We start from the raw sequence: 23,036 nt of genomic DNA, 5'->3' as shown, positions 1-23,036 counted from the left end.
CTTAGTGGTTTAAGCTATGAGTTAATAGATCAGTCAGTTAGTCAGTCCTGTGACTGTGTCAGTCACTTACCATGTTCGTATTCAGGGGCCAACATGTTAGTGGATAAAAATGGGATAAAATATAGTGTGTAAGTTCAGACTTTCAACAATGACTAGGACTGTCCCAAAAATTTCAAAATCTTTGGCCACCCTAATACCACTTGATTCTCGTGATAACAGCCTTCTTGTCATTGCGTTTGCGCATTGTAGCGTGCGCCCGCGTCTTTACTTTCATTTTCATAAATAAAGCCTTAAAACATAACCTATGTGGCTTGAAAACTGTGACTTATGTAATAACGTTTAATGTGTCGAGGTTGGAAATACATAACTTTAAACAGTTTATATGTGTTTGTGTCAAGTGCTTAACTGACTTTTATATTGGTAAGGAGTAACTTAATTTGTTTCGTTAAAGTAAGGGTTTACCTACACTTATGTAATGTATCTGTTTAAAGAATGAAGTAAGTACACAAGTATTAAAGTAAATAAGTATAAGAACATAATATGGAAATTGTAAGTTTAAATAGTTTCGAATGCGCAGTAACTATACCTACTTAAATTATTTTTGCATTGCAAATTTTGTGCTATCATGTGCTAGACTAAGATTTCACGTGATGGTAAGTGACACGAATCACGAGGCGGTTTAAGGTTGAACGAATTAATTATTATATTTGCTCTGATAAGAAAAATTATACTTTACCCATAGCCTACTTATAAAAACTACTTAATGTGTGTCTGTTTGTTCGTTACTTACGCGTTCGGATCAACGATTCATTTAATTCGATTGTGTTGAATGTTTGTACAGTTGTTTTCGGCACTTGCGTAAAGGATTCTGACATAGTAGCAATATGCCATCAACGCAACGTACCATCCTATCTAGATGGCGCACAAATCACATTAGTATTTATAGAATAAACTGACTGACTGATCTGTCCACTAAAGCGGAGTGTAACGGAGTGAAGCGGAGACGTTTTCAGTAGACCAATAGATTCCACAGAAACGACGCAATTTTATCACGTCACCTCTTAAGAATCTAGTTAGTCTACTGAGCACGTCTCCGCTTCAGTGGACAGGTACCCTATACCGCTGGGTTTAGAAACTAGACATTTTGAGTCTCTCTATGAAGAGAAAGGGTTTTGGGCAAAGAACTTAAAAACTTATTATAGCCTCATCTGGTGACAGAAGGGCTGGCTCATTTTTTGCGCAAAGAATCAGCCTGGCTGACCAGCGCGGAAATGTAGCCAGTATTTTTGGCACCATTCCACGCGGGCATGATTTGTACAGTAATTACTAATTTGATAAGGCTAGGCTATTAGTAATTACGGATTAGATAAGACTGGTGAGAGGCTTCGGCCGTGGCTAGTTACCAGTTACCACCCTACCGGCAAAGCCGTGCCGCCAAGCCTTTTAGCGTACCGGTACGATGCCGTCTAGAAACCAAAGGGGTATGGGTTTCAAAAAAACTGCCATACCCCATCCAGGTTAGCCCGCTTCCATCTTAGACTTTTTCATCACTTACCACCAGGTAAGATTGCACTCAAGGGCTAACTTGTATCTGAAAAAAAAAAAGCTTTAAGTAATTGCATACACCTACATTCGCGCCAACGATATGTTGCGGGAATAAACTGCAAAACTTTATTTAATAGGAAAATGGATAAGCAAAGACGATCATAGTTTTCCTCGAAACTTATCCTTAATTTTAAATTTCCTCGTATTGTTTTATAGTTTCCTTTCAGAAGGTTCTTTTAAACCTTAGATCACGAGATTAAAATAGCTAATCCAGCTTGCTTTTCATCTCCGCCTATATTTTCTAAACAGAGTGGTTAGGCAAAAAGTATTTAGTTTTTGAGTTATCGCCAAAAAACGTGGGAAATTCCAAAAGCAAAATGCTACGTAGGGTCAACTAAAAAGTAAAATTACTTACTGAGCTTTTAAACAACTTGTTTTATGGCCTATCTGTCGTCATAAAAATATCATAAAGTCGTTTTTGAATTACCTATCACCACAAAACGTGGGAATTTTGTTGTGAAGCTTTTAGTTGTGCCAACACAGCACAATTCATGAAACTGAATAGACCATGTTTCTAAATAATTAGGACCAAACTAAAAAAACCGGCCAAGTGCAAGTCAGACTCGCGCACCGAAGGGTTCCGCACTCGGATAATATTTTTTTGACATTTTGCACGATAAATCAAATAACCTAATAACTAAAAACTTTGTCAATTATGCTTTAAAACAACTTGTTTAGAGTATTTTCCAAACTTTAACTAACCAATATTATTCTACTATGTCTATCAAAGTTCGATTCAATTATGTAAATGTTGTTAATCGACGCATACAATAGCAGGCGCGGTTATGCGTAAAATGCTTAAAATACAAAAAAATATTCTAAGCAACTTTTTTCCGATTAGTCAATGAATGATATTATAACACATCGATGATTATAACTGTTAAACTGGTTATATGTACTACTGTGTAATAAACCTTCTCGAATATAGTTGTTCATAATTTTTTTGTGATTGATTTTTTTCCTAAAAATCCTAACAATGTAATTAGTTAGTATGTTTTGTGAACTATGCGCTATGTTACAAAGCTCCAAGAATATAACTATGAAAATGATGCACAAAGTATCATATTTAAATTTTAGGTTTTTCTCCATAGAAAAAAAGGAACCTTTCCAGGATCACGTCTTTGTCAGACTCAACTTAAGATTCGTCAAGGGAATCAAAACTTATAGGGTACTTTCCGTTGTCCCAGAGTCATGAAATTTGATAGATAGGTAAGTCTTATACTTAGCACAAGTAGAAGAAAAAAATCCGAATTTGTGTTTACATCCCAAAAGAAAAATTAAAATGTGTTCATAAACAAATAATTATTGTTTTCCATTTTCATAGTAAGATAACTATACCAAATGGGATATCATATGAAAGGGTTTTAACTGTACATTATAAGACAGATTTTGTTTTATTTTTATGCATAATTGTTTTTGATTTATCGTGCAAAATGTCGGAAAAAATACCCAAGTACGGAACCACGCACTTGGCTGATTTTTTTTGTTCCTTTGGTATCACGGCCTTCCCCAAATTGTTTCTGATTCTACCTTACATAATATTTGAATGAAAATGAAGCAATTTTGTGTGGTGGTGGATTTTCACTCGCCTTGGATTTGATGGGTTAGTCATATCTCTCGTATTCTCGCACTAAATCACACTAATATTATAAAGGCGAAAGTTTGTATGTGTGTGTGTGTGTGTGTGTGTGTGTATGTGTGTGTGTGTTTGTTACTCCTTCACGCAAAAACTACTGGACGGATTTGGCTGAAATTTAGAATGGAGATAGATAATATCCTGGATTAGCACATAACCTACTTTTTATCCCGGAAAACCAAAGAGTTCCCACGGGATTTCGAAAAACCTAAATCCACGCGGACGAAGTCGCGGGCGTCAGCTAGTAAGTCATATTATTAACATATTCTAGCCTATATCTATGCATGCATAGGCTGAATGACGTAAAAGATGCTAGGTATTTTCTTGTCAGTGATAATGAGGGAATCGTGTACGGAACGTTATCTGCGGTGACGCGCTGAGCCTGTGTCTGTACACAATGTACCATCTTGTACATCTTGCTCTACACATCAAACTCTCAGCAACGCCTATAACATCTGCAATTTCCCCCACGTTCATATTAGAGAGGACTACCACTGGGCACGATGGGCATATCCACAACCAATAGACTTTGACGTCACACCTTCATCACACTAATATTATAAAGAAGAAAGTTTGTATGTGTGTGTGTGTGTGTGTGTGTGTGTGTGTATGTTTGTTACTCCTTCACGCAAAAAGTACTGGACGGATTGGGCTGAAATTTAGAATAGAGATAGATTATACCCTGTATTAGCACATAGGCTACTTTTTATCCCGGAAAATCCAAGAGTTCCCACGGGAATTTTAAAAAAAAACCTACATCCACGCGAACGAAGTCGCGGGTATCAGCTAGTAGTCTATAATAATCGTGTTCAGTGTTCGGAGGTGTATGGAACTATAAATTGTACAAAATCTTGAGCAAAGCGTCATATTATATCAATTTTGTAAACATCTCCTTTGTATGAATGCATTTAGTATATCAATCATATGCGAGTTCATACTCCTACTAGGACTTGGTAGAGTTTCGGATGGCTGTGACCTGCACAACTTTTTTTTGAGAGCTGGATCCGTGCCCTGCACTGAGATCTTCTTAAAAAACCAGCTGGTTCACAAAAATTTTTGGTGGTGCTGTGACCTTAATTACCTACCTACTTGCCAAATTCCATGATTCTATTAGGTCATCGGCAAGTATAGGTTTTTTCAACAGACGCGACGGACAGACGGACAAACAAGCAGAGAGACAACAAAGTGATCCTACAAGGGTTTCTTTTTTCCTTTTGAGGTACGGATCCCTAAATAGCCACTGAGGAGTGATCTTGTATCAATTAAGTGTCGTAACTCTGGGCCGGATTAAGAGAGATCAAATTGATTGCTGCCTGCTAGTTGAGAGTCAATGAATTGCACGGTTTGGTTACATTTGATTGATTGGTTCCCTTGGTAGGTATGGGTTATGCAAACAATAGTTAATACTTGATACCCACCAATCAACTCTCAATCAACGAAAGTAAAACGGGTTTGAAAGTGAACACGCACTATAGATTAAGTTACTACTTATAGATTTATTAAAATATTAGTGTCAATTGATATTAGAGCACTTGCATACGGCTATAATATATCCGGAGTCGGTAGATATGACATTACCTAATTATATTCTAATCCATTACTAATATATACATTGAAGCAGACTAAAGAATGGCACTCTCGTGGAACCATGTCAAGTCAGCAGCCAAAGACCATTTTTTGAAATTATAAATGCGAAAGTATGTCTGTCTGCTAACTTTTCACGGTCCAACAGTTTAACCGCTTTTGATGTTTAGAGGACGGGCACAGGCTACATTTTATCTCGGAAAACCAAAGAGTTCCCACGGGATTTTAAAAAACCTAGATCCACGCGGGCGAAACTGCGGGCATTAGCTAGTCACACTAATATTATAAAGGCGAAAGTTTGTGTGTATGTGTGTGTGTGTGTGTGTGTGTGTGTATGTGTGTGTGTGTGTGTGTGTGTGTGTATGTGTGTGTGTATGTTTGTTACTCTTTCACGCAAAAACTACTAGACCGATTAGGCTGAAATTCAGAATGGAAGTAGAATATAGCCTGGATTAACACATAGGCTACTATTTATCCCGGAAAACCAAAAAGTTCCCACGGGATTTTAAAAAACCTAGATCCACGCGGGCGAAGCTGCGGGCATCAGCTAGTAAAATATAATTTAGAAATCTAATGTTTATTCTTTTTGCGACCACATCGTCGAATTGATGTCAGGCAGTGTTTTGACGCCGAGCCTAGAGACTGTCTTTACTCGGAAGTTAGGCAAATTAATCAACAGCCTCTGTTGCATCTCCCGCACGCACATCAACATCACTTTGTGAGCTTCCGATTCCGTTAGATCTGTTGAGATGTTTAAAAGTTAGCATGTGTTCTTCTTCTTCTTATTCTTTGGAACTATGCAGGTTCTTGGATAGCCTCCCTGGTCTTATAAGTGGGAGACTCTGGATCCGGCAGGGGTTTGGAATTTTATAATTCCTAAACGTCTGGTCTGGTTTCATGGGAGGCTTCGGCTGTGGCTAGTTACCACCCTACCGACAAAGCGGTGCCGCCAAGCGATTCAGAATAGAATAGAATAGATTTTTATTCAAATAAACTTTTACAAGTGCTTTTGAATTTAGCGCTCCGGTTCAATGCTGTGTAGAAACCGAAGGAGTATGAGTTTGATGAAAACTGTCATACTTTTTCCAGGTTAGCCAGCTTCCATCTTAGACTGCATCATCACTTACCACCAGGTGAGATTGCAGTTAAGGGCTAACTTGAATCTGAATAAAATAAAACCCTGTATCACTTTGATCATCTTCGATCCATTAATTGTGATCGCTGCCACTTTATAGCTGTTCTTAGTCAAAACTTGTAGCCACTAGACACAACAGCAATTTCCTGACCGGAATCAGAGTAGTTTCCTCAGGGTGTATGATGTGTTGCCCTAGGTTGATGGAGGCTACGTTTATGTATTAGAGCGGGGCGAGTTGCTCAGCGAGCTATGGAGAGGGATATGTTAGGAGTTTCCCTGAGGGATAAGATCCGAAATGAGGAGATCTGCCGGAGAACCAAGGCCACTGATGTAGCCCAAACTATTAGCAAGCTGAAGTAGCAGTGGGCAGGCCATGCCTGTCGTAAAGGCGATGGCCGTTGAAGCCGGAAGGTCCGTGAGTAGAGACTGCGTTATAGCTCGCACTAAAATGCATAGGTTTTTTCTGCTAAACACCTGCACTTCTGAGGCTACCTTCTTATTGAAGGATTTGACTTTGGTTCTCCTCAGCATCCTCTCCTCGAGGTAGCCGCCAGACACAAAATAATGTAAGAGGAACCTAGATTATAATATCGGTCCATAATGCTCAAAGCGAATATGCCGCCCAGTCCGTGCGCCGCGAACTGCATCTTGTGGCAGCTCGCGAGCCAGTCAATCGTGTACAACTTCGGACCTGACTGCTCGTCGTAGCTCGCGACCAACAGGTTCAGATAGTAAGGGTTCTACAACAAAAGAGTTTCAGCATAAAGTACCAAAACGAATCATTATCATTTCAACAAAATATAACATGCCGCCAAGGCAAGCTAGTCCATCATGTACAGCTGATAGTATCGTAGCCCGCGAACAACAGGTTCAGATAATAAGAGTTCTACAACCAAAGGATTTCAGCATGAAGTACCGAAAATATCATCATGATGTCAACCAATCGCTTTCATTTCATCGTTCACTCCAAGACCCAAACATTATATTATGTTAGACCTTCTTACCCCTGCACCGAGCACATCAGACAAGTTCTTCCTGATGAAGTGCGCCACAGCGGGCGTGTCGAGTTGGTAGTTGTTTCTAAGCTTATACAAGCCCAGGTTGCTGGTGATGAACTGGTTGAACTGGTTCATGTCTCCCACATCGCCGTTAAGTCCTAACACCATATTGTCGGATATCTTGTACAGTTTGTCCATATCTGTTGGCGAAAACGTTACCACCATTAAAGGCTTATCAATATTCTACTATAATTTTCTCCAGTAACTGCTCAGTATTTAACCGAGCTGGACACACTAATGTGGTTAATTTTAATGTTGCATTAGTAAAGGAAGTTGAAAATCTCTCGTTTCTGCATAATTTTCTACAGACATATTGTGCGAAAGTGTGTGAAGTGGCTGGATGAGGAAGGCTGAAGATTGGGTGTGGTGGCGCTCTTTAGAGAAGGCCTACGAGTACGTCCAACAGTGTACATCCACAGTCTGGTGATGATGATAATGTGCGAAAGTAAACGTTAAAGGTATGTTTTCGACATCCGAGCGTGCTTATGTCGCACCGCTGCTGCACCGACTATTCAGAAAAGGGCCCTAGCCCAGACAAGGATAAACAAATAGCTCAATACCTAATTGTCAAGTATAAAAATCAGCTGTGTCAACATTTACATACAATCTGCAAACAGTGCAATGGGAGCGAGGCAACCCCGCAAGGTCACGGGGCGACATTGATCTTATCACCGGCATTCTAATTGCGGAATAACTTTGGCTTATCAGTTAGGTGAAGAGATAATTTGATGCTGATTGATTTGGCTTTGGCAGAATATGACCTCTCCTATGCACAGAAGACCTATAACCTGAATTTAGCGCCGAAACGTGTACCTACACTGTTAAATCGCTTCTGTTAGGAGTTCCTCTGAAAGAAATGATTCGAAACGAATAATTCCATAGGAGAACTAAGATCATTGTCCATCCATTTAACCGATTTTGACGAAATTTGGTACATAGACAGCTTGCATCTCAAAGATGGACATAAGCTATATTTTTTTTAAACTTTAATCCACGACAAAAAAATAGCGGGCTTCATCTATTTGATACAGAGATAGCTTAGATCACGGAGACGGACATGGGCAACATTTTACCCGGAAAATCAAACAGTTCCAACGGGATTTTTAAGAACCGCATCTTACCATCGTCATCTAGTTTCTATTAATCAATACGAAACTTATTACATAGGGGTAGGTCAGCATACAATGCACATAGGTGAAATTAAAATAGTTGATATATGCTATTTTGAGGTTAAATGAAAGCGTACAATACCTACATATACATAAGGGTACCATCATTAACATTAAGAAACAATTAACATTTTCCGGTCGCTTACTATAGACTATTGTGATTATCATAATCAAATCATATGGGTTGAAATAGTTTTGACTCTTCCGGGCCTCTTTATTTCGAATCTTGTAATTTATGTTACAGCCAAAACTCTTAAATCCGATCATAATTACTTTTAACCATAGACTTTTTTTTTCTCTCTCATCTGGCTTTAAAAGATTAACCAATGTCAAATTTGTAGTTATTTGTAACAAGTTAGTTAAACTATACAAGTATGGACCCCGTCTGTGCCGGCGCTCGCCGACATACGCACGACACCCCCTTAGAGCGCTTTCCAGTCAGTTTTAACCATCGATGGTTTTAACAAAAAAAAACACTCCAAAAAGGCAGAGCGCGCCGGCCAGCTAACACCAACATAGACGAAGTCACCATAGACTATATATATTAGTTATTTAAATCAATGCTTTTAACTCGAAAAGAAGGCGAAACTAGTTTTGACGAACGACGTCGGTCAAAAGTTTTTTTGATCTCCTGGCTCCACGCAATCTTATCTGACCTATACCTAGACTCAAAAAACTCGATTCGTCGCCTTTTCAGCTCAAATTTCGTTTTGCTAGAGAAATAGCAGCTCGCTTCGCTCGTTATCTCCCTCCTTTGCTTCGACTGACTTACCCTAGCCATACACCGTCACCGTCAAGTTTGCAGCGGACTTGAAGTGGCGGCGTCCACTTGACCAGAGTGAACCAGAGTGACGGAACTGTCAGTTTTATCCTGAATCGATGATTTTTCAAATCAGGCTATGGTGATGTGAACTCAAAGAAAAATGGGGCTACCTTAGGCCTACCTATACTACCTTGTACATAATATCATATTCATAAACAAGTGTATATTAAAAATTTATAATACTCCCGACAAGTGAAGGTTACAGTAACTAGAAAAGAGCTGATAACTTTGAAACAGCTGAACCGATTTTCTTGGATTATAGCTAAGAACACTCTCGATCAAGCCACCTTTCAAACAAAAAAAACTAAATTGAAATCGGTTCAATGGTTTAGGAGCTACGATGCCACAGACAGATACACAGATACACACATCAAACTTATAACACCTCTCTTTTTGGGTCGGGGGTTAATGATTCGTAGTGAGTATTATTCACGATAGTATAGGTAAATACTAAAATAGATCTTAATAATCACCGTCTTTCATAATCAGGATGCTTTGGGTGTTCATCTGATCCGCCGCTATAATCGCAAAGTCCCTGCACTGCATCCCAAACAGGCATTGGATCGCCAGTTTCTCAGACATTCTACTCTACTATTTAACAAACAAAAAGCTATAAAAATATAATAAAGCTACAAAATTTCCATTCAAAATAAAACAAAATTGGTTCAAAAGTTAAAAATTCGTTCAAAAAAATAAACGCTTTAAAAATTTCAAAAATGTCTTGGTTAAAGTTGACAGTAAATAATATTATAGTTGACAGGACAGACAATATAAATTACAGATAACGCAAACCAGGTTATATACCCACCTTATATTTTCAGGAATAGTGGAGAAAATGTAACATTTGCATTAAAATAATATTTTATAGCAAAGAGAGAGTAGAGTCTACGTTAAAATTACCCGGGAACCGGCAAATGGAAGTACAGCCGTAGAAATGCATTTTCTCGGGGCACTTGGAGTGAGCCAAGCTTGGACATCTTTTTTAAGTTCCGAAAAGAGGGGTGTTAATAAGTAAAATATGTACTAGTTTTACTAGGGTACATCCAAATTTTTTTTTTCGGAATATGCCGTCTTGTACTAGATAGAGTTCGTTGGCAAAAGGCTTACCTAATCTTCAGAGTTCATACTTTTACGATATCTACATACCTCGTTACTCGTTACGACACAATTTCTCTAGTATGCGATGTCAATATTAGCTCTTGTTATCATTTTTCACGTTAACACCTAGCCCACGAATTGATTTACCAACCTGTGTGATACATTGTATCCCTTATGTTTCTTGTAACACGGGCTGTAATGGCTTAAAGGGGTTACTTTATAAGTTTAGGTATTGTGTGGACTTTCGTACTTTAGTTTAATGAATAGAGGCCCTAATGGGCGACCAAGTTACGTGTACTGAAATACGGGACATAGATGAGGTTTCACGAAGAAAATTTGGTATTTAGCTAATCATAAAATATTTATTCAAATTCAAATAGCAAAGAGAACAGTCTTATGACCACAGATAACCAGCTTTATATTTTCTACTCCGTGCTGATGTCAATAATTTAAATTAAAAAAAAAGACATAGAGTATCATAATCACTGCATAATCATCATCTCAACTGCACTCACTCACTAGCACCGGTCTTCTCTCAGAATGCGAAGGGTTCAGGCTATAGTTCCACCACGCTTGGCAATTGTAGATTGGCAGGCTTCAAAACCCCTTTGAGAAAGAACTTTCAGACATGCTTCATTTAACTTTTCACGAAATTAGTTTCACGACATTAATTTCATCATCAATAAGCCCGTTAAACGTTTAATTTCGTAATGGATGCGTTACGAAATAAGATGCGTGTGTTACGAAATTAGAATTACACGTGCATTTGATAATGAAATTAAATGTCGTGAAACTAATTTCGTATTACTGATTTCGTGATGTAAATCCCGCTTTACTGAAAATAATAACATGGTCACACAGGCACTGCAGATTTTCTGAATTGCGTGTAAAATGTGTAGGTTTACAGTTAACACGTTAACAGGGATCTCTCCGTCACTTACTGCATACAATCGTAGTCCCAATTTCATTTGAATATTAAGCAACCAAAGTTGATGATATTTTGCAGACATATTCTAGAAACTAATTCTGTGCCTGTGGTGTTCTAGATTTTTCTTAAAATATGTAGTTTTAAAATTACTGGGGCTCAAAGATTTGTATGAATTTTTTTAAGACCGCGTAACTTTGAAACCGAATATTTTAACGGAAATCTGGAAAACCACAGGCATAGATATTAGTGCCCGGAACGTTTCTCCAAAATTCCATTGAGTATGATTGGTTAGTATTCGAATGAGAGACGAACTAAGTTTGTATGGAGCGAGTGACGGAGAGAGCCCTCTTAATTAATGCAAATGTCCGTAGGTGTGCGACGACACATGTGGTAACTGGGACAGTGGGGTTGCGCATTGTTTACTATATTCTATTCATTAGGACAATAAGAACACCTTATTACATAGTACCTATCTGGGGGCACGGTAGTGCCACCGGCCAAGTCGAGCTATAGCACACCGTACCATCCTTTTCTCGAACCCATTCGTGTCGCTTTCCACCCCCCTGTAACTTCGTTGCAGATAAAGCTAGAAGTCTGAATTTTCAGTGACCAAGAGGACATAGTAAAACCAGGTATATGCCCAAATTACATTTAATTTGAACCAGTAGTTTAAGAACTATTACAAGTCAAAGTTCCTTGATTATGTAAGTGACACACTCACCGATCATCAAAATTCTAAGGTACTTCTAGCAGACCTACAAGTTTCAAATTTTGCACACAGTAAGTGTTTAGAGTATAAAGCAAGGAAAAATTTAAAAATACCTGAATTTCAGTCCCGTTTTCAAGATATACTTATTTTTAATTATTACTGCATAAGTAACTTTGTAAACCTATATAAAAAGATTGCAAACTTGCGTGATTACAAAGTTACATTTGCAGTGAATTTCGAATAACTTAAGCGCCTATCTTACTTGAAAATAGACAATAATGAACCCTACTACAAAGTAATAAAAAGGTATATTTGAAAATAGACAATAATGAACCCTATTACATAGTAATAATATGGTGTATTTGAAAACAGAAAATAATAATGGACCCTTTTACAGAGCAGGTAGGCAGTGGGAGTAGGTATGGCATATTTGAAATAGACAATAATGAACCCTATTACTGAGTACTAATATGGTACAGAATATGGTATATTTACTTCGAAAGCAACTTATACGCTACAATAGAAAGCGCGAGTCGGAGTCGCACACAAAGGGTTCCATACCATCGCACAAAATTGAAAATTATGTACTTTTTAAATAGGTATTTTGGTTTAAAAAACAAAAGAGACGCTTTAAAAATATCACATTTCTTGTATAGAGGCCCCCTTTATTTATTTTATTTTCATTATTTACTGTTATAGCGGCAATATAAATACACAATCTTTCAAAATTTCAATTATCTACCTTCTACATTTCATGAGATACAGCCCACTGACAGACAGACGGACAGGCGGACGGCGGGAGCTTAGTAAAAGGTAAAAGGGTCCTGTTGGCATTCGGTCTTCGGAAAAAAAGCTTGTTTCTTTTCAATCAATGCTATGCATTGTTTTTACAGACTCAGTCGTTTAGAGTTATTTGTCAATTTTGCCAGATGTGATATGTTAGTAGGGTTGCCAGTTGCCACCTATTAAATATATTTTCTTTTCTTAAATATCACCCGATTTCATATAAGGATACAAAATACTAAGGTGAAAAAACTCACGTTAGTAATGAACTTAGAAAAATATAATAAGAATAAGAATAAGAAGTATTTATTTATTTTATTTATGATGTATTGTGATTACTTGGTAGATGGTCTTGTTTGCCAATACACAGTCAAATTTTTTATTATATTACCAAGTCCTGATGCCAATATTATGGACTTATGGCATAAAGCTATGTGGCTGTACTAAAAAAGCAATATTTAAATGACAATACAATGGTTTCAAAACAAAGTACTTTGGAATATTGTTATATAAACCACGGCACATTAGAAATGACGTTATTAATAATCGGGACCTCATTAACAGCATCTTTAAATTCCAAGATATGCAAACAATCTGTTCTTGTTGAGTTTAAGATTAAACTTAATTTCATCCCGCCACTTATTATACAGCATTTATTTGGATTTAATTTGGAAAAGTGTAGTAGAAAAATTTACTGCAACAATCAACAACTGGTGGAAAGCCAAAATAAGCAAAAAAAAAATTATTGCTCTCATACCTATGTTACGTTTGCCCGAAATAAAGTAACATACGTTATTATAAAGTATGGTTGGCAGCCCTAAACGTCGAGGTCCATTTATGGGCTACCTCTGATGAACATTTGGTACTCATAAAATATAATTCTATTGTTAGTTAGTAGTACCAAGTTTTAAGTAAAATAGACGAGTTTGTGAACTCTACGAAAGAGCTTGCGTTGTATTATTTTCCCGGATTGTGGTGTTATCTTATAAAATAATACTGTAGTAAAATAATTGTGAAATCAATACCAAAAAGTTCGCGTAGTCGAAGTTTTATTATTTTGGTGTTTTTAAAATGGACTATACTCAATAATCGTTAAATTAAATGACTGATACACTACTGTGCGTCAAGATTTTAAAACCCCCATAGTCTAAATTCTGTGACGTAATAGAGTGATATCCTGTGTTCCAGTAGCTGTACGTTGGGAAGTATTAGATATTAAGCTTATATGATAAATTATAAGTATTGAGGTTAAAGTAACTAGGTTAGATGGTTGGTATGGGTGTCGCTATAAGGGGTGGTTGGAGGCGGCCTAGGTAGGGTAGGTTAGGTTTATTTAGTTACGTTAAGCTAGTGTGTTCAATGTGCCATAAGTGAGTGTTGGAATGATTAAAATCGAGAATAGTTCATGTTATTTAATAACACAAGAATATTGTTTGTTTACACAGGTACATGCGACCTGATTTATTTGAGATAGAAATCCTGACTTATCCCACAAGCAAGAAGTCCTTAGGTTAAATTTCATTCTCACGCAATTAGGACTTTTGACCCTTCAAAATATACAACACTATTATTAGAATCCGTAACTGACGCACAAGAAAATATGGTACCCGAAAAGAAAAAAGGATGGTTACCTACCTACAAAAAGAAATGAGATCCCATCAAAAACATAACATGTACAAAAATCCAAGTCTCGCAACGTACCTAGTTCTTCTACCGCAAAAAGTTATGAGATCTAACATAAAACCAAGTCGGTTAATTTATTCAGTACCCATAATATGAGAGCAGCCAGCCTACAAATTTGTCACAAATCATTACCTAATTAAAACATTTCATAGTGACCGTATCGACATAAGATATTTTTATTTCTTTAATAAATATAATGACTTGGCAATTGCACACGGCGATAGAAACTACATACAACTAAATCTGCTTAATGTTAGCGCTGTAAGCACTTTTTATGTTTGTGTAAATATGCGCCCAGCTAGCGCTATGTTCAACTAGGACTATGAAAATATTTGATTAAAATTATTCTTACGTGGTTATGTTGCTGTGCAATTGCCAAGTCATTATATTTATTAAAGAAATAAAAATATCTTATGTCGATACGGTCACTATGAAATGTTTTAATTAGGTAATGATTTGTGACAAATTTGTAGGCTGGCTGCTCTCATATTATGGGTACTGAATAAATTAACCGACTTGGTTTTATGTTAGATCTCATAACTTTTTGCGGTAGAAGAACTAGGTACGTTGCGAGACTTGGATTTTTGTACATGTTATGTTTTTGATGGGATTACATAGTAACTTATACTAAGTTTTTTACTTATACTAAATTGTAATTTTTCCAGCCGATCTGACCATGCTTTGCAATAAAATTATGTGACTCGCCTATGTTTGAGGTATTAATTAATATCAGAAATCTTCACGGAAGTTCTAGCAAAAACTCTACAAAGTTTTAACTCATACGAATGAACAACGCACGAACGCAAAACTTAGGTTTAATAATATAATTAACTTTTAATATATTAGATGACCTACTTAGAATTATTAAGAAATGAATAAGTATGAGTAGGTATTAAGATAAATTTTTTTAATTAGGTAGTAAGTAAAAATGTAGATGTGTGTATGAAATGATTATAATTGAAATGTATAATATTTTTCTGTTATTATAAAACCAAGCGCTTATTCATAGCACTTATATAACTTTCTGACAAGTGACATAATGAAATTAATTCGTATAATATGCCAAATAAGTAAGTATTATCGGATGTCTTTCACCGGTAGCTCTAGCGGGTACATAAAAGTTGTTTTTCTCATAAAAAACCGGACAAGTTTAATTTTTTCTTGGACAAGCAGTGTTCCGTAATAAGAATTTCTTATGCTCGGGCCACATTAAGGTTAACACCAATGCCCAACAACGCCATAATTATCGTGATAATCAACACGTTAAACTGAGTGGCCACACTTGAACGGTTAACGTCTAATGCCAATTGAATTGGGGTTGAAATCGTGTAACGCCAAACGGCATTGTGAATGCCGTTGTACGTTGATCGTGGCTATATCTACATTTAACGGGAAACGCTGTTGAACATTGCGTTGATGGCCGTTAATGTGGCTGAGACATAACTGCTAACCAAAACATTGATTCCTGTAAGTAGCTACGTGCACGAAACGCTTTGCGTCATACTAAAGAAACATCCACTAAACCTCAAATTACTTGCAAATAACATAAAAATTCAAGAAGTTAGTGACTTTACTCTTCTCGGCCTCACTATCGATACTCACCTGGACTGGAAGTGCCATGTTCACAACCTAAGCGTAAAGCTTTCGCGATTTGTGTATGCTCTCAGCGTACTGAAAGCAAATACAAATTACGAAACTGCACTTTCCGCCTACTACGCATACGCATATTCGTGGATCCGATATGGTATAATCCTCTGGGGGGAAAGCACCAATGCAGAGGATATCTTCATCCTGCAAAAAAAATGTATCCGCATCCTTGTCAACATAAAACCACGCGATAGCTGTAGACCGCACTTTCTAAACAAAAAAATCCTGACAGTACCTTCAATCTATATAATGGAGGCGGCTTTATTTGTTAGGAAGCATTACAATTTATACAAAACTGTGGAGAACACAAAGAAACACGAAAGAAGTACACGTTTGCAAAACAAACTAGCATACCCTACTTACAAGCTTAAAATCTCCTGCCGCGGCCCACTATACAGAACTACTAACATTTATAATAAAATCCCAAAATACATAACAGATGAAAATAACGATACGACCTTTAGGCGAAAACTCAAACAATGGCTCACACTAAATTGTTTTTATGACATAAATGAACTTTCCTCGTAACTAACTGCACCTACTTTTACGCATATGACCTCAATTCCACGATAAATTATGTACTCCAATGAATATTGTTACGATAGATGTATTCTGAGCAATGGATAAGAACATTTATTTATACGTGACATTGTATTTTTTAAATATTTTTTTTTTTGTGACATTGTATTTTTTAATTAATTACCTACCATTAAATTAACTCAAAATTGTTATTTACATTTCATAATTTTCATAATTGTTAACAATAGAATTGTAATTGTTTTAATCACCAATGTTATACTTTGCAGCGCCCTGACGGGGCTTCATGTTGTAATAATATTTTTTATGATGAAGACATGAATGCAAATAAAGAAAGAATAAAGAATAAAGAATAAAGGAGAAAGTTTGTATGTGTGTGTACTACTCATTATACATGGTTAGTTTTGATTACTCTTCCGAGAACCCAAGTATCTTTTCTTTAAAATAAGAGAACATCTTTTGCAAACGCCCCCCATCTAAGGTCACATCAACACTCAACACTTACCGTCAGGTGTAATTTTGGCTAATAAAGATTAGTACTATTTCTTGCATCAATATCTCACAAATAATTATTTTATTATTTAGGAGGCTTAGTAATAGAGGCCACGTTGGAACCTTTCGCGTACGGAACCCTAAGAAAACAAAATGCCTGTTTGCACAGATTTAACCTCCTTGTCTTAATAGCTCACTTTCCAAGGGAAGAAGATTAACTGAACAACGTAGAGGTAAGTAATAAGTTGCTGGAGCTGGACATCCAACCTCCCCCTTCTTCTACAACCGCACCGCATGCCACCGCAAGAAATTTCACCCTCACCACCTGGGTGCATGGTGCACTTCGACCGCCCGTTGTGCCAGATCCTTTTTTCTACGCACATGCAAACTGTGGAATCAACTCCCATCGGCGGTGTTTCAACCAGATTACAACATGGGGTTATTCAAGGGCCCCGAGCCTAATTCCTGAAAGGCCGGCAACGCATCGGCGCGCTCTGGTGCTGCAAATCTTCATGGGCGGCGGTAATCACTTAACACTAGGTGACCCGCCTGCTCGTTTGCTCTCTATTGTTTATATACAAAAAAAATCTAAGCTAACTCTACAGGGGTTCCATATCAGAATTGATACGGAACACTAAAAATAGTGATTATGCAAATATCTTATCAGTGCCAATCGTGCGAGACAGTGCTACGTATAGTAATGTTATTCAAACAACAATCCGAAATAGTAATACAAGAACTACAGTTTTGCAGCCGCTGGATTTAATTAATGCAAATTATGATACCTAAATAGGTCTGTGAATACTGGAAAGATAAAGTTTTCCACAGGCCAGAGTCATATTGAAACTATCTTCCCAAAGTTTTCTCAAGGAAACTTGTTGATTTCTGGAAATCATTTTTGCAATACATATCAAATTTTTCTTTAATCTCTGAGATAACTTCAGCTTTTTTCAGCTTTGAGAAATTATTATTTACAAGCGACCCGCCCCGGCTTCGCATGGGTAGCTTATTATAATTATGATAAGGATCTCTAATTTTTTTGAAAATAAAATATCCTTTGTTACCCAGGAATGGTGTAGCTTTATACTGGTGAAAGAATTTACAAAATCGGTTTAGTAGTTTCAGAGATTATACCCCCTACAAACAAACTTACAAACTTTACCTCTTTATAATATTAGTATTAAGAAGTGCAGTAATTTTTCGTAACAAGAGGTTCCAAGAAGTCTTCCTCCACATCGAGAAAGGATTTTCCAATCTACCTATCCATAGTGAAAGCAAAAGGGCTTATACATATACGAGTATAAGTACTGAATATTGTAACGCTGTCTATACACGATCAAGTTTACCGGTCAAGTTTGGAGCGGTCTTGAATTGACGGTGTATGGCTATCACTTGGTAGGATGTCATGTACACTTTACAGTGTATGGCTATCAGTTGTCTGGACGTCGCGTCGTCAGAGTAAAATAGAGTGAGGGTCACTCCCTCACTCTATTTTACTCTTTGATCCTGAATCGGCGATATATCAAAATAATAACCTGATTGCTCTATTGAACACGTCTCCGCTCCGCTCCGCTTCAATGGGAACACATCCTAAACCTTATCAACAATTTACTCAACTATACTGTAACAATTGATTGTACTCTATACATTATCAGAGTAAACTAGAGTGAGGGAACTCTCAGTTTGATACTGAATCGACGATATATCAAAAATTAGGTTATGGGTGACGCGAAATCAAAGAAAATAGGCTATTGATAGGCTACCTAGAGTCAAATGTAGATACATTTGACGCCTTCCAGTGACGTCGAAGCCTCGGACTAAACTAGAGTGAGGGAACTCTCAGTTTGATACTGAATCGACGATATTTCAAATATTAGGTTATGGGTGACGTGAAATCAAAGAAAATAGGCTATTGATAGGATAGCGTCAAATGTAGGAACATTTGACGCCTGACCTGTGGCGCCGCTTCATGCCCGCTGCAAACTTGACGGTAAACTTGATCGTGTATGTATCTTGTAATGCAAGATTATACAATCCAAAGTAACAAGTTGGCAACTGACACTCATCCGACCCGTTTGTGAAAGGTATTCGCACATTGGTCCATGTATTCGCACTTCGCATGGTACTTGTGTCGCTACTCCTGACACTTCGAGAGTATAAACAAGACTAAAGACCTAAGGCCGATTACGCACTGTGTCCGATCCGAGTCCGTGAAATTACGTTCCGAAATTGTCCAAAAACTATTTGTATGGTAGCTTTTTTTTTCATTTTATTCAAACAGAAGTTGGCCCTTGACTGCAATCTCACCTGGTGGTAAGTGATGATGCAGTCTAAAATGGAAGCGGGCTAACCTGGTATGGCAGTTTTTATCAAACCCCTTTGATTTCTACACAACATCGTACCGGAACGCTAAATCATTTGGCGGCACGGCTTTGCCGGTAGGGTGGTAACTAGCCACGCCCAAAGCCTCCCACAAGATCAGACCAGAAATTTAGAAATTATAAAATTTGATACCCATCCCGCTAATCGAACCCGGGACCTCCCACTAATAAGACCACAGCGCTTACTACTGCGCCAGGGAGGTTGTCAGCTTACGCACTATCTCCGACTTCCCTAATCCGAGTAGGTACTCACAAATTCAAAGTGAGAATTTGTCGGATGTGCCTCGGATTCAAATCGGATGTATGTCGTAGATATGTCAAAGATGTCCACTGAATAGCTAGGATTTGGATCAGAGATCGGATTAGTGCGTAAGCAACATCTGAGTTGGACCCGAGTTTTTTATATCCGTATTTTCATGGATTCGGATCGGATGAGTGCATAACCGCTCTAAAATAAGGAGCTGAGTTCAATAATCGGCTAATAAGTTATATCTATGTTCAAAGATTCAACAAGTCTCAATAACTCAGAGCACTGAATTCTGAAAGGTCGGCGGTTCACACCCCATCCGTTGTACTATTGTCGTACCTACTCCTGGCACAAGTTTTACGCTTAGTTGGAGGGGAAAGGGGAATATTAGTCGTGATTAACGTGCCTAATATTCTTCTAATAGCATTATGTAGTAAATAGGTATAAGTAGTGTAATGTATAGGGTTTAGCCATAGTCCACCATTCTGGCCAAGTGCGAATTGACAGATGTTTTAGAAATTGGCATGCATCTACTCATTTTGAACTAGTTAAAGTGTTAAGTATAATAATATGTGCTTAATGTATTATTTATGAGACCGACAGCGTACAATTTACATAATAGCCTATTCGTAATTAAAAGAATAGTAATGGCCCTATCACCGCGATACGCGTAGATCTAGACAAGTATAAGATGATATTATGGCACTTTCGAAAACCATAAAAACATCCTACAAGATGCTAAGATTCTTAGCTTACATTGTGTGGACTGTTTGAAAAGTAGGTATAATACCCCACAGGCCGCCTATAAAGCTATGGCCTAACGAGGCTATGTACATTTTTTTCAATACAGATACAATACAAGTTACCCCTTAACTGCCTGGTGGTAAGTGATGATGCAGTCTAAGATGGAAGCTGGCTAACCTGAAAGGAGTGTGAAAGTTTTCATTAAACCCATACCACCCCATATTGTTTCTACAGGGTATCGAACCGGAACGCTAAATTGCTTGGCGGCACAGATTTGGTGGCAGGGTTGTAACTAGCCACGGCCGAAGCTTCCCGCCAGACCATACCAGGACATTTAGAAATTATAAAATTCCAAGCCCCTGCCGGGATTGAACCTGTGGACCCCCATAATAAGACCACAGCGCTCACCACTGCACCAAGGCCGTCAGAAAAAACTAAAGCTACGAGGGTTCCAAACGCGCCCAGACCTGAAGAGCCCACAACAACTGCTGGGAACTACTTGGCTACAATTCTATCTAACTATAATTACTTGTATTTACACTATTTAGTCCGTTATAAAAACATGGTAGGTAAGTATTTGAAAAAAAAAATTAAATAATATAATTATTTCATTGACAAGTGTAAATTAAAAATTTATAACACCCCCGACAAGTGAAGGCTACAGTAACTAAAAAAGAGCTGATAACTTTCAAACGGCTGAACCGATTTTCTTGGATTAGCTAAAAACACTCTCGATCAAGCCACCTTTCAAACAAAAAAAACTAAATTAAAATTATTTCATTAGTTTAGGAGCTACGATGCCGCAGACAGATACACAGATACACACGTCAAACTTATAACATCCCTCTTTTTGGGTCGGGGGTTAATAAAAGTGGAAAAATGACGGATCCCTTTCAACTTTCACCCTCTATTTATCTTCTTAGTGAGTGCCTATTGTTTTAAAAATAATCTTCTGTTAACATTTTTTATGCCCAGCGGTTGATGTTGTGCTTTGACAGATCAGTCAGTCAGTCAGGATTTTTTTTATCATAGCTAACCGTGTGTAAAACGTACCCTACAATTATCCAGCTTAACCAATAACCCTTTACAAAGTCCAGCCTGGGAACGTCTCACAGCAGTGCCGCAACGCATTGTCTGTCCGTTTATCCCACCTTATCTACATAAGTAACCGTTGTGAACACGTAAGCTTTGCCTGCACATCAAATTAAGCTTGTGAAATATGAATGTATAGAATTTTATGAGAATTGAGTTAAACGGGCCAGTAGGTAGGTACTCAAGAAGGCCCTAATTGGAATCTAACTAATTTCTTTTATTTCTTTTCAGGTACCACAACTTGGCAGTCAGTCCATGACATCATTCACAACAATTTTACAATGAGTTTACATCTAATCTCAACGATTTGATAACACCACTTAAGTTAATCCGACCATTTTGTTTAGTCTCGGTAAATAAAACGATTTACGTCACGCAAGCTTACTCAAGAGTCACATCTAAACTGTCTACGTCACAATGATATTTAAAAAGTGAAAAAAAGTGTGAAAGTGACAGAGAAAAAGTGAAAGACAGTGGCCAAAACATTTTCGTTTAGAGACACATCCTGTGGAAAGTGAAAAGTATTAAGGTGATTATGGATAAGTGAAACGATAGCCTTTGCTGTTGAGAATTCATAAAGCCCCATTAATTTGAAAAGTGAAAGTATTATCTAATGAAAAACTGAACGAATTGACTGAAATAAGTACCTACTTATAAGAATTTTAACTTAAAACTTTAATGCATTTGAAAAGTGTTCAAATAATTGATGAAACACTACCCTTTGGACCTTTTAAATAGAATTGGCGGGTTCTAATTAATTTGAAAGGTGAAACAATGACAGTGAAAATGTGTAAAGTGAAAAACAGTGACTGACTCGGTCCCGTGCAAGCCCCGTGTGGAAGTTTTGAAAAGCACTGAATAATTTGAAAAGTGAAAGTGTGTGAAAGTGACAGACGATGCCGGATACTCTGTCCTTGTCGGCGGGAGTGAGTCTGGGACTCCTCGCCGGGATCGTATCTGGAGTGTGCTACCTTTTCGCCAACGGGCTGACACGACCTGGGTAAGTTGTCACTCGGTGTATTTTTTAACCCCCGACCCAAAAAGACGGGTGTTATAAGTTTGACGTGTGTATCTGTGTATCTGTCTATGGCATCGTAGCTCCTAAACGAATGAACCGATTTTAATTTAGTTTTTTTTTTTTTTTGTTTGAAAGGTTGCTTGATCGATAGTGTTCTTAGCTATAATTGAAGAAAATCGGTTCAGCCATGTAAGCTCACTTATCACTTTTAGGTAAACTTATATTAGGTACATAAAGAATTACATTATAAATATTTAAAATGTAAAAATAATAATTATAAAATATCTGCTAAGTCTTTAATATTGTTGTGTAGAGCCTAGAGACGGCATTCATTCATTATGGAACGACAGAGCCGACGGACGTATTGTGAATTGTGATTGTATTATATTAAAGATGTAAAATATACAAAGTGAAAACTAATGTCGAGAATTATTTAAAAATCCTGATAACCTGAAGCTGTGGCTACAGCTTCAGAAGTGGGATCCCGGAAAATAACACTATTTTCTGTTCCACGCCAACGACTACGTTAAAGTGTAAGTAGCGTTTATATACCTAAGTGATTACTTTTCTCTCCTATAACTATCGTATAGCTAATATTTTATCAAGAAAACAATTCAATCTACGATGTTAAATGCGAATTTACGGTAATCAAAAGTTATTGGCCGAT

General features: G+C 37.4%; 2 protein-coding genes across 6 annotated transcripts in view; one reads left to right on the top strand and one right to left on the bottom strand.

Annotated features, from left to right (window-relative positions):
• The first annotated feature begins 243 nt into the window (after positions 1-243).
• The window catches only part of LOC123874672, a 132,974-nt gene continuing 110,181 nt past the window's right edge, over positions 244-23,036 (top strand). For all 4 annotated transcript variants that reach the window (XM_045920186.1, XM_045920179.1, XM_045920212.1 and 1 more), the window contains exons 1-2: positions 244-420; positions 21,583-22,351. In XM_045920186.1, coding sequence (XP_045776142.1) covers positions 22,248-22,351 — 104 coding nt within the window. In that variant the 5' untranslated portion in view covers positions 244-420; positions 21,583-22,247. The remainder of the gene's footprint in view (positions 421-21,582; positions 22,352-23,036) is intronic.
• LOC123874794 (proteasome subunit beta type-2-like) lies at positions 5,358-9,675 on the bottom strand. Of its 2 annotated transcripts, none has more exons than XM_045920295.1 (4): positions 9,484-9,675; positions 6,965-7,158; positions 6,538-6,700; positions 5,358-5,566 (listed from the first exon to the last, which is right to left on the bottom strand). In XM_045920295.1, exons 1-4 carry the CDS (start codon positions 9,590-9,592, stop codon positions 5,403-5,405), a joined length of 630 nt encoding a protein of 209 aa, XP_045776251.1. In that variant the 5' UTR covers positions 9,593-9,675; the 3' UTR covers positions 5,358-5,402. The 2 variants fall into 2 exon arrangements, with proteins under 2 accessions (XP_045776251.1, XP_045776261.1); XM_045920305.1 differs by lacking the exon at positions 9,484-9,675 and adding an exon at positions 8,960-9,019.

The sequence above is a fragment of the Maniola jurtina genome, chromosome 2, assembly GCF_905333055.1.
Source record: "Maniola jurtina chromosome 2, ilManJurt1.1, whole genome shotgun sequence".
NCBI lineage: Eukaryota > Metazoa > Arthropoda > Insecta > Lepidoptera > Nymphalidae > Maniola > Maniola jurtina.
This window is presented reverse-complemented; position numbering and strand designations above follow the sequence as displayed.

Coding starts and splice junctions, on each gene's coding strand:
- LOC123874794 (XM_045920295.1), bottom strand. CDS start 9,592: ATGTCTGAGAAACTGGCGATCCAATGCCTGTTTGGGATGCAGTGCAGG. Junction 7,159..9,483: donor CATCCTGATTATGAAAGACG/GTGATTATTAAG, acceptor TTTCGCCAACAG/ATATGGACAAACTGTACAAG. Junction 5,567..6,537: donor GGACCGATATTATAATCTAG/GTTCCTCTTACA, acceptor ACATCTCAACAG/ATCTAACGGAATCGGAAGCT.